Source organism: Phragmites australis, chromosome 16, assembly GCF_958298935.1.
Source record: "Phragmites australis chromosome 16, lpPhrAust1.1, whole genome shotgun sequence".
NCBI lineage: Eukaryota > Viridiplantae > Streptophyta > Magnoliopsida > Poales > Poaceae > Phragmites > Phragmites australis.
Window position 1 is genome coordinate 20,020,393 of NC_084936.1, and position 10,643 is coordinate 20,031,035.

The 10,643-nt window shown below is 45.0% G+C and overlaps 1 protein-coding gene and 1 pseudogene across 1 annotated transcript; both read right to left on the minus strand.

Annotated features, from left to right (window-relative positions):
* Positions 1-839: 839 nt before the first annotated feature.
* LOC133895121 (protein OXIDATIVE STRESS 3 LIKE 6-like) lies at positions 840-7,364 on the minus strand (annotated as a pseudogene).
* A 685-nt stretch (positions 7,365-8,049) lies between these two features.
* On the minus strand, positions 8,050-10,362 carry LOC133895895 (uncharacterized). Its single transcript, XM_062336418.1, has 2 exons — positions 9,797-10,362; positions 8,050-8,978 (listed from the first exon to the last, which is right to left on the minus strand). Exons 1-2 carry the CDS (start codon positions 10,262-10,264, stop codon positions 8,319-8,321), a joined length of 1,128 nt encoding a protein of 375 aa, XP_062192402.1. The 5' UTR covers positions 10,265-10,362; the 3' UTR covers positions 8,050-8,318.
* Between the last annotated feature and the right edge of the window lie 281 nt (positions 10,363-10,643).

The following is a 10,643-nucleotide window of genomic DNA, read 5'->3' on the forward strand; positions in this document are numbered from 1 at the left end:
AGGCGTGACTGCAGCCCCAGCCACGGTAGCCGACGGGGGCTCTAGTGGGCAGCCACCACATCCTGGAGGTCCCGCGCGCGGAGACCGGAGATCCACAAGCACGGTGATGACCCCAGCGCCCTCCAAGTCCTGCATGCGTGAGATTCGTCACAGCGACATCTCTAGGGCAGTGCTACAGTACACCACCATTGCTTTTGCTTGTTTGGTCAAACAAACTCAACTGGTCAGAGAATTCAGAAACCTATTGCACGCGAATACTAAAGTACTAGCACATGTTTATTTCATGTTTGGTGCTTTTTCAAAACAAAGTTAACAAGCTGCAAAGTGACTTTCGTTCTTGGGATCAGATCAGACTTTGATCATCTCTCATTGGCCATTTCATCTCACAAAGCAAGCATAACATTGGCCATAAGCAATCGGCTCAGTAGTACTACAATCATAGGATGCCTCATCAAGCAAATCATACAACAGAAACAGATTAACAATGGATCAAAAGCAAACCAATTAACTAACCACCATCATGAAGTAATGATCATCATTGGTTATTGATACCCCCAGGTTAGGTCAGTTCATACACACCTTCTCAGGTCAAAGAAAACCATGGTAAACACATCAAACTTGGATTTTCTTATACATTGCAATTATATAGTAATAACTAAACTAGTAACATCTCTAGTTCTCTACTAGGCAAGATACATCAGAATTCAGTGCTAATTGCAAATTTGCGGCCACGAAGTATCAGTGCTATTTTGGAGATCGGATAATGAGAAGGACCTAGGAGACCTGAAGGTCCCAAGGCCATCCTCCTCGCCATGCCCATCTCCGTGTTCGTGTTGAGCCTAGGGGGGAGGCAACGACAACACCGGCATGTCACTAACATTCTTGTCGTGGTGCGGGAGGTGGTTGTACTCATCGGAGTCAGAGTCGGTGTCGGAGTCATCCTCCTCTCCTTCCTCCCCCTCGGCGATTGCGTGGTTGGGGGTGATGAGCGGGGGCAGGTAGGTCGCCGTGGTGAGCGAGCTGCAGGAGGCTCGTCGGGACCAGTTCGCCAGGATGCCACGCCGCTTGTTGAAGGGGTTCTCCGGCTTGGTGAGCTCCTTGGCAGCTGCCATCGTCAAGTGTCATGACCCTTTCTACTTGGGGACTCTCCAACGGTTCGGATGACAACATTCACTTTCGAGGGCAAATGGACGGCTCTCGTGCATTCGCTGAAGCCAGCAAAGTTTACCTTTTTGCTTTTAGCTGAAGACAGTTAAACTGTTACTTTTAGCGGTAACTTTCCATTTTTAAATTGTATTAGCGCTGGGGTATAAAACCAGCTGTGGTGATCGGTTGGAACTTATCCAGACGATGATATTGTAACAGAAATTCCTAAGAGTTACGTAATGGAATAGCCTAGTTCCACGCTGTTCTTGTGCTGTTCTGAGTTCTTCCTTTTTCCCCACCTGTTCTTGCCATTTTTTATCGAATTCGACTACAATTCATGTTGGGTGTTACAAATTGGTATTCAGAGCACGACGAATCTCGGCCTATTAGCGATGGATTTGGTCTCCAGTGATGGCTGCTCGGCGCATGTCTGAGTGTAAAATCCCGGGAACTGGTGACCGAATCGTACTCGCAGTGGTGACGGCGGAGGATTGGACCACGATTTGGGTTGCTCAGTTTTACTGGGTGTAAAATCCCTCGATCGTGTTCCTCCAATCCAGGCAGCGGTAGACATCCGGTGCAGATATTCACGAGGAGGACAAGTTCTGAACCGATCTGTCCGGCGGTGAGGAATGACGCGCACTGCAACCAAGACAGCAGCGGCGGCGTCCGCGGCAGCAAATGCTCACTCCGGGGTTCTGAATCCGGATGATGCAAATGGATCTAGCTTGGGGTTTGTGGAGACTATTCAGGAGGAAATGGTTGATCTGAGGTCTCGTGTTGGTGGCGTAGAGATGCAACTCTCACAAGTGCTGGAGTAGCTAGGTTCGATGCAGTCCATCCTGATGAAATTACCCCAAGTCCATAGCATGTCTGCTGGTCCAGTCCTCACCAAACCAACGGAAATGGACAAATTAAGTGGAGGAGAGATGGATGAGAGGTCTGGAAAACTTCATGTGGAAGGTAACACTGATATGTTGGGGGGTCATGCTTCTTCTAGCTGTAATTTTGCATATGGAATGGTATTTACTGAGGTTCCAGTTAGACCAGTTCATCTTGCTCAGGATTCTGATGGTATGCATAACCAATTTGAAAATGTCTTTGAAAAAACCCAACCCATGAATCCCCACCCTTCTGCTTCTCGATTCCATACCAACACCACATATGTTCCTCCTCATGCGAGAATGCTTGATTATGGGAAGCATCACATTCATTATGTTCAGGATAAATGGTCTTCTAAAGTGACTGAACCATCTTTCAGTTTGTCAATCTCTAGACCCAAGATAGAGTTTCCATCCTTCCATGGTGATAACCCTAATGGTTGGACACGTCAATGTGAGAAATATTTTGATCTAGCATCAGTTCCCCAAGACATGTGGGTTTCTATGGCTACTTTACATTGTGCTGGGAGGGCTGAAAATTGGTGGTCTGGCTTGAGGATATCATCTAAATAGATCAAGTGGTTCCAATTTTGTCAAATGATCTGTAATAGATTTTCTGAACATAGCATGTATGATGTGGTTGAGATGTTCCATTCACTCACCCAAGATAATTCTTTCTCCAACTATATTGATAAGTTTGAGGAGTTAATGGCATCTATGCAAAGACAGCACCTAGCATTACAAGAAGAATATTATGTCAGATGTTTTGTCAAAGGGCTCAAGGAGCAAATTAAACACTATTTGAAGCCCCATAAACCATATACCCTGGATGAAGCTTATTGGATTGCAAAGGATCTCGAGAAGGCAGTTCTTAGCAGGAAACAAGTTGCTTATGTATCTTCTGCACACAAGAGCTCTTTTATCCCCAACAATGTCTCTCAGAAGCCTGCTCAGCAGAGTACTCAGAATCCTAAAGTGGATCTTCAACTAAAACCTGACAAGCTTGCTCCTATTTCTGTAAAACCAAAGGAACCTGGTACTTGTTGGAAATGTGCAGCTCCTTGAACTCCTAGACACAAGCAGAAATGCAAATTTTATCAGCCTTCTGCTCATGCTATTAGTCTGGAACCTGAAGAGATACTGTGTTAGGATGAAGAGATGGACCCTCAGAGAGAGGAAACTGAGTGTGCCTTACAAACTGAAACAATCCTCATGCATATATCTCAGCAAGCTTTACAAGGTACTACTAATAATGCTACTTTTTTCTTACCTGTGATTTTGGGAGGAAAAAGAGGTATGGCATTAGTGGATAGTGGTAGCACACATAGCTTTATGGATGTTACTTTTGCTTCAAGGCTGGATGTTCCATACAACACACTGCCATGCAATTTGTGAAAGTGGCAGGTGGTGGTGAATTACAAACTGGAGGTTATGTTTAGTCTTGTGCATATCACATTTACAAGGAAAAATTTCACAACCCTTTCCAACTTCTGGATTTGAAAAGTCATGACCTGATATTGGGTTGTGACTGGATATTTTTACACAGTCCCATTGCAATTGATTTGAAGTTTAGAACACTGACTGTTTGCAAAGAGGGTCTTCAGACTATAACATTCAGTGATTGCACCTCTCCACATCTTTGTATGGTTATGGATGCTCTGAAATTTGATAAAATGATTTGTAAGGGAGCTAAAAGTTATCTGCTCCATCTGAAGCTCTTTTCCAATTCAGCACCTCAGGAGACAATACATGATGCTGAAGTGCAAAACATTCTGGACAAATTTGCTGCTGTCTTTGTGGAACCATTTGGATTACCTCCTACAAGAACCTGCACTCACTCTATCCCTCTTAAGTCAGGCAGTGTTCCTCCAAATCTCAGGGCATATAGGCTTCCTCATTACCAGAAGGATGAGGTGGAAAAACTGGTGAAACAATTATTGGAACAAGGATTGATCCAGCCAAGTGAAAGTCCTTTCTCATCTCCTTCAATACTAGCAAGAAAAAAAGATGGCATATGGAGATTTTGCGTGGACTATAGAGAATTGAATGAGATGACAATTAAAAACAAATTTCCTATTCCCATTGTGGATGATCTATTTGATGAGTTATGTGGAGCAGCTTATTTCTCCAAATTGGATTTGAGATCAGGTTTTCACCAAATTTTGATGAACGAAGCAGATGTTCACAAAACAGCTTTTAGCACACATTTTGGACATTTTGAATTCCTTGTCATGCCATTTGGATTAACAAATGCTCCTACCACCTTTCAATCAATGATGAACAAGGTCTTTGCTCCATATCTAAGGAAATTTGTTCTCATATTCTTTGATGACATCCTTGTTTACAGTAAAACTCTTGATGATCACAAGATTCATCTAACTGCAGTTCTGCAAACCCTTTTGGACAATAGCCTTACTGCAAAAAGATGTAAATGTGCTTTTGCAGTTCAGAAAATTGAGTATTTAGGGCACATAATCAGCAGTAATGGACTATCTACTGACCCAACAAAAATTGAAGCAGTCAAAGTTTGGCCCATACCAAAATCTGCCACTCAGCTCAGAAGCTTTTTGGGTTTAGTAGGATATTACAGAAGATTTGTCAAAGGGTTTGGTTTAATTTGCAGACCTCTTCATGATATGTTGAAGAAATACTCTTTTTCTTGGGGTCCTGCTCAAACTCAAGCTTTTGAGGAATTGAAAAACAGGTTAATCTCAGCCCCTGTGCTTACACTTCCTAATTTTAGCTTGCCATTCATTTTGGAAACAGATGCATGTGCAACTGGTATTGGTGCTGTCCTAATGTAGTAGGGTCAGCCTATTGCATACTTTAGCAAATCCATTAGTAAAAGAGCTCAGTCACAATCTATTTATGATAAGGAGGCATTGGCTATACTTGAATCTGTAAAAAAGTGGAAGCATTACTTAATGGGATCAAAACTGATCATCAAGACTGATCAGCAGAGTTTAAAATACCTTGCTGAGCAAAAATTGACAGAGGGCATTCAACACAAGTTACTTTTGAGGCTTCTTCAATTGGATTACAGAATTGAGTATAATAAAGGAAGGGAAAACAAGGCTGCAGATGCACTTTCTAGAAGAGATGTTGAATGTCACTCACTGTCCTTGGTTAAGCCACTTTGGATTTCTGAGGTTATTAAGAGCTATGCTAATGATGCAGACTGCCAACAACTTATTGCTCAACTTGCTCTAGTTCCTGACCCAACTTCAAATTATGTATTACATTATGAAATTCTCAGATACAAAGGGAGAATACATGTCGGCCAAGATGCTGAAATACATGGAACAATCATTTCTGCTATGCATGCTTCAGCATTAGGTGGACACTCTGGTATAGCTGCCATCTACCAAAGAGTAAAGAGACTTTTTCACTGGAATGGGTTAAAGAAATCTGTTGAAAGTTTTGTCACCTCATGTCCAACATGCCAGCGAGCAAAAGGTGATCATTGCAAATATCCTGGTCTTCTTGATCCTTTGCCTGTTCCAGATATGGCATGGAGTCATATATCTATGGATTTCATCGAGGGCTTACCTAAATCTAATGGCAAGGACATCATTTTTGTTATAGTGGACAGACTTACTAAATATGCCCATTTTATCCCTCTCTCCCATCCACTCACAGCACAATCAGTAGCTCAAGTGTTTTTGGATAATATTTACAAGCTTCATGGTCTGCCTACTGCAATTATTTTAGATAGAGACAAACTTTTCACTAGTGAATTTTGGCAAGCTTTGTTCAAACAATTGAAGGTTTCTCTTAGGTTCAGCTCTGCATATCACCCTCAAAGTGATGGGCAAACCGAAAGATTCAATCAGTGTCTTGAGAACTACTTGAGATGTATGTCATTTTCAAAACCAAAGAGATGGTGTTCTTGGTTATCTCTAGCTGAGTGGTGGTATAACACAAATTATCACACTTCACTCAAATGTACACCTTTTCAAGCACTCTATGGCCAACCTCCCCCTCTGATCAGTGAGATATCTGTCCCTGGACCTGAATGTCTTGCTAGAGATTACTTGGCTGACAAAAGTTCTATGATTGCCCAATTAAAGGATAACTTGGTTAAGGCTCAAGCAAGAATGAAGAAGTATGCAGATCTCAAACGGTCTGAAAGGACATTCCAGGAAGGTGATTTTGTATACATCAAACTACAGCCCTATAGAATGACAGCATTTGGGTTGAGAAATTCATTCAAGTTCTCTACCAAGTATTATGGACCATTCCTCATATTGAAGAAAATTGGTTCGGTGACCTATAAGTTGCAGTTACCCCCAGATGCTATGATTCACCCTGTATTCCATGTAAGTCAACTAAAGAAACATATTGGAGCTCAGGCTATTCCTTGCAAGAATCTCCCTCTGGTGGATGATCATGGCAGACTCAAAACTACACCTGTCAAAGTTTTAGACACCAGATGTTTACCTAGAAATGAAGAACTTGTAACTCAGTGGTTAATCCAATGGGATAATTCTCTACCTAAAGATGCTACTTGGGAGGATAAAAACTTTATCAGGACAACTTTTCCAAGTTTCTATGAAGCTACTCTTGCTGATTGGTGGCCTCAAAATTCTGGTGATGCGGCTGCACCAACACCTTAGTAGAGTCTTTCCTGTTTCTTCAGAATACTTGAGGGCAAGTGCTTGCTTAAGGGGGGGGGGGGGATTTGTCATGACCCTTTCTACTTGGGGACTCTCCAACGGTTCGGATGACAGCATTCACTTTCGAGGGCAAATGGATGGCTCTCGTGCATTCGCTGAAGCCAGCCGCGTTTACCTTTTTGCTTTTAGCTTAAGACAGTTAAACTGTTACTTTTAGCGGTAACTTTCCATTTTTGAATTGTATTAGCGCTGGGGTATAAAACCAGCTGTGGTTATCGGTTGGAACTTATCCAGACGATGATATTGTAACAGAAATTCCTAAGAGTTACGTAATGGAATAGCCTAGTTCCACGCTATTCTTGTGCTATTCTGAGTTCTTCCTTTTTCCCCACCTGTTCTTGCCATTTTTTTTTATCGAATTCGACTACAATTCGTGTTGGGTGTTACATCAATGTCGCCTCGGCGAGGCTGGTGAACGACCTGGACTTGCTGAAGTAGAAGTTGGAGAGGCCACTACTGATCACACCAAATTAAGCACGACAGCGACGACGCCCCGATCGACGAGCTCTCCATTAGCACCTCCTCCTCCTCTATGAAGAACCCGTCGCTCCTCCTCTTCCCGACTGCCACCACCTCCGTATCCTCATGCTCGCCGCCACTCTTTTTTCCCATAACCGGAGAAGCCGTAGGCCGGCCGCACCTCTACCACCACTATCGACATGTCACCTGAGCTAGGAGATTCAACTGTTTGGACGATGCCAGTGTGTGCTTAGAGCAATTGAGCAAATCTCGGGCGGATTGGATATGTGTCCGTCCAAGAACAGGGACAAGAAGGTCGCGGCAGAGCCTGGTCACGGCGGAGCCTGTCACCGGGGCTGCAGGCGTTCGAACGATGAGAGTAGCCCTTAAGAGCCGTTGTCGTAATTTAATTACTTAGTGAAATAATTACAAAAATATCTAGATCAATGGTTAGATTTAATCTATGATATTGTAAGTTATGGGTATCATTTTTTACCATCAAGGAGCCCAAGTAAAAAATCTTCCCCTATGACAAGCACAACAACATATCTAACGTAGCACGACATAACATCAATCGAAAACAAATTACAACAAACATCTTGTTCGTATATATCTTGTTATGCAACAAAGTCTTTTGTCGTAGGCAACAAATTACAACAGCACCATACCTATTACAACATTTCATAACATTTAAGATTGGCTTTTTATACAACACGTCTTTGTCGCATAGGCAACAACAAACATCTAAAACAACAAAAGTAAATCTCCATTCGTACTAGTTAAGCGTCTATGAGTAACAACCAAACATAAACATTAAACACAATAGCATTTAGCACAAACTTAAGGTATGGAGATATAGATGTATCATAGGAGCGTCGCTGAACGAATATGTCAAGAGCGATATCGTGGTTTGATTTCAGATAAAATCTGAAAAAAGAGGAGAAGATTATCCTCTAATTTCTCTCCTAATTTTATCATTTATTTTTATTAGTAAATCGAGTCTTATATTTATAGCCGGTCACAAGGTGGGGAATGTGAAGGAAAAGTATATATAATAAAAGTAGATAAATTATTAAAATTTTAAGGATTTTATTAAATAGAAAAATAGTGGAGATAATAGATGATGGTATGAATCAAGTAGAGATATATATCTTTACTACGGAACGGTTGCCACCACCAGGAACTCGTCACCGGCACCGTTGGGCTTTACGCCCACAAGCCCTTCATCTCCACCGGTAGTCACGATGCTGTAAGATACGTGCACGGGCTTGCTGTCCCTGAGCACCAGCTCCTCCAGCCCAAGCTCCTGCCACTGCGCAACCTCAACCTTGTGTTGCCTGCAGCCGCCGCGCCCCGGCTGGTCGTCCGCCGAGCACGTCTCGATGCTCATCCCACCCATACTGTCCCCGGTGACGACGACGACCGAGAACCGCGGCGGCACCTTGTCTGCGCCGAGCCTCTCGCTCGCCTCGCCGACGCAGGCGCTGGCGAGCGCGTGGTGGTCGGGCGCACCCGTACTGGTGGTGGCTCTGGCTCTGGCCCTGAAGAGGACGGTCTCGGCGGCGTGGCCGGCGGCGTCGGCGAAGGTGTCGAGGGGGATGGACTTGATGAGCGCGCGCACGGCCATGGCGTCCGGGCGATGGAAGTAGCTCGCGTACTGCATCAGCGGGTTGGTGACGAGCCCGTTCTGAGCCTTCGTCTCTTCGTGCGTCCGCGCCCACGACAGGAGGAACCTCGCCAGCGACAGCGGGTCGCACAGCATCAGGCTGCAGCTCACGCCGACGGCGTATCCCCCGTCACCCTGGAACCGTGTCACCTGCAGCAGTGTTGTGTTGAGAAATAAATTCCACCGTAAGATTTTCAAATAGCTGATAACATTGACTTTCTGCTCGAATTTTTTGATCACTTTTTAACAAATACATATTTTTTGCGAATAACAGATACGTATGTAAATACTTCCAAGTATACAATATTCCTAAAGTACGCTTGATGTTAAACCTAACAACGCCATTTCTACTTTCCTTCATGAAATATTGTAGGAAGTTTTGTTGGCCAAAATTTGAATATTAAAGTCAACATTAGAGGATTGTTTTCCTTCATGAAATCGAAAATTTTCATCGTGGCAACTTTCAACTATAGAGCATTGTTTAAAATTACGAAATTGAATTCAATTTTGCAGATCAAAAGAAACGTAAGATGACCACCCCTACATGCAGCACCTTGAAAGAATTCCATTTCTTTCATTTTCATAGTAATTCCGTTGATTAATCTGGTTGGTTGATCAAATTTACTCAAACGTGTTAGTCTTGTTAACGTCCTCTTATTTTTAATGACGCTTCCTCATAACGTGGTTTTTATTGGAGATCAAAGAGAGTGCGGAACGGAGGACTCGAAACCGACTTGGCCCCAACCTCAGACATTGCCACTTAGCGCCGTGCTCATCCGTGGCCATCAAATCTCTAATTTATAAAGACGGGTCACTGGAACAAAACTCGCATAAAATTATTCGCCGATATGACAGTTAACAGAAAAAAAACATATACCATCAAGTGCAAGTACTCGCGTGATCGTGTCATAAAAAAAATAGTCGCACGAGAGCATGGCGTAATCGACGCGCGTCAGTATGGGACGTACCTGCAGGTAGAAAAGGGCGCACATGTCGGGGTCCTCGGCGTTCACGTCGGCCCACGGCGCCAACGCGGCCTCCCAGCGCGCCCGCCGGTCCTTATCGTACCTGGTCGCCGCCAGGAACTCCTCCACGGTCACCTCCGCCGTCGCCCGCGCGAACCTCGCGCCGGCGTCGTTCAGCTTCACCTCCCACGACCCGTCCGCGCGGCGCCGGAGCCGGCCGGCCATCTCCGGGTGGTTGGCCAGGGCCTCGCTCAGCGACTCCTTCGCCCACAGCGCCTCCTCCCACAGCCGCGACCCATCCGCGCCCGCGCGGTAGTAGAGCACCACGCGGGTGCGCCGCTGCAGCACGGCCGCGGGGAGCGGGGGCGCGGCCACGGCGACGGGGCGCGTCCGCCCGGGCTCCACTGCGCGCATCGGCACGGCCGTCTGCAGGGACTCAACGTGGACGCACGCCGCGGGCATGGGCGCCATGTTGTCGGTGCGCGCGCCTTGCCGGTAGTGGGGTGGCCTGCGGAGGCTGCACAAGAGTATAGCAAACAAGTAAGGTGGTGCGACTGTGCGAGCAAGAGGCTTCTGCCGTTGCGCTATTTATACGTGCATGCATGTGCTTGTGTCCGTTTGGTTAGACCATGCCCAAGGAAATCCCTTCACGGATAGATTCCCGTCGTGAAGGGATTCCCGTTCCCTTCAGCGTTCTCAACGGTTTCTCTTTACGGTTCCCTTCACGACGGGATTCTCAGGGTCATTTTCTTTAAGACAGGATTATCTCTCCGTTCCCTTCGCGATTCCCCTCGAAGGGAAGCTGTTGGAGATGAGAGGAAATAAAGAGAATGGGAACGAAGAAGGGAAT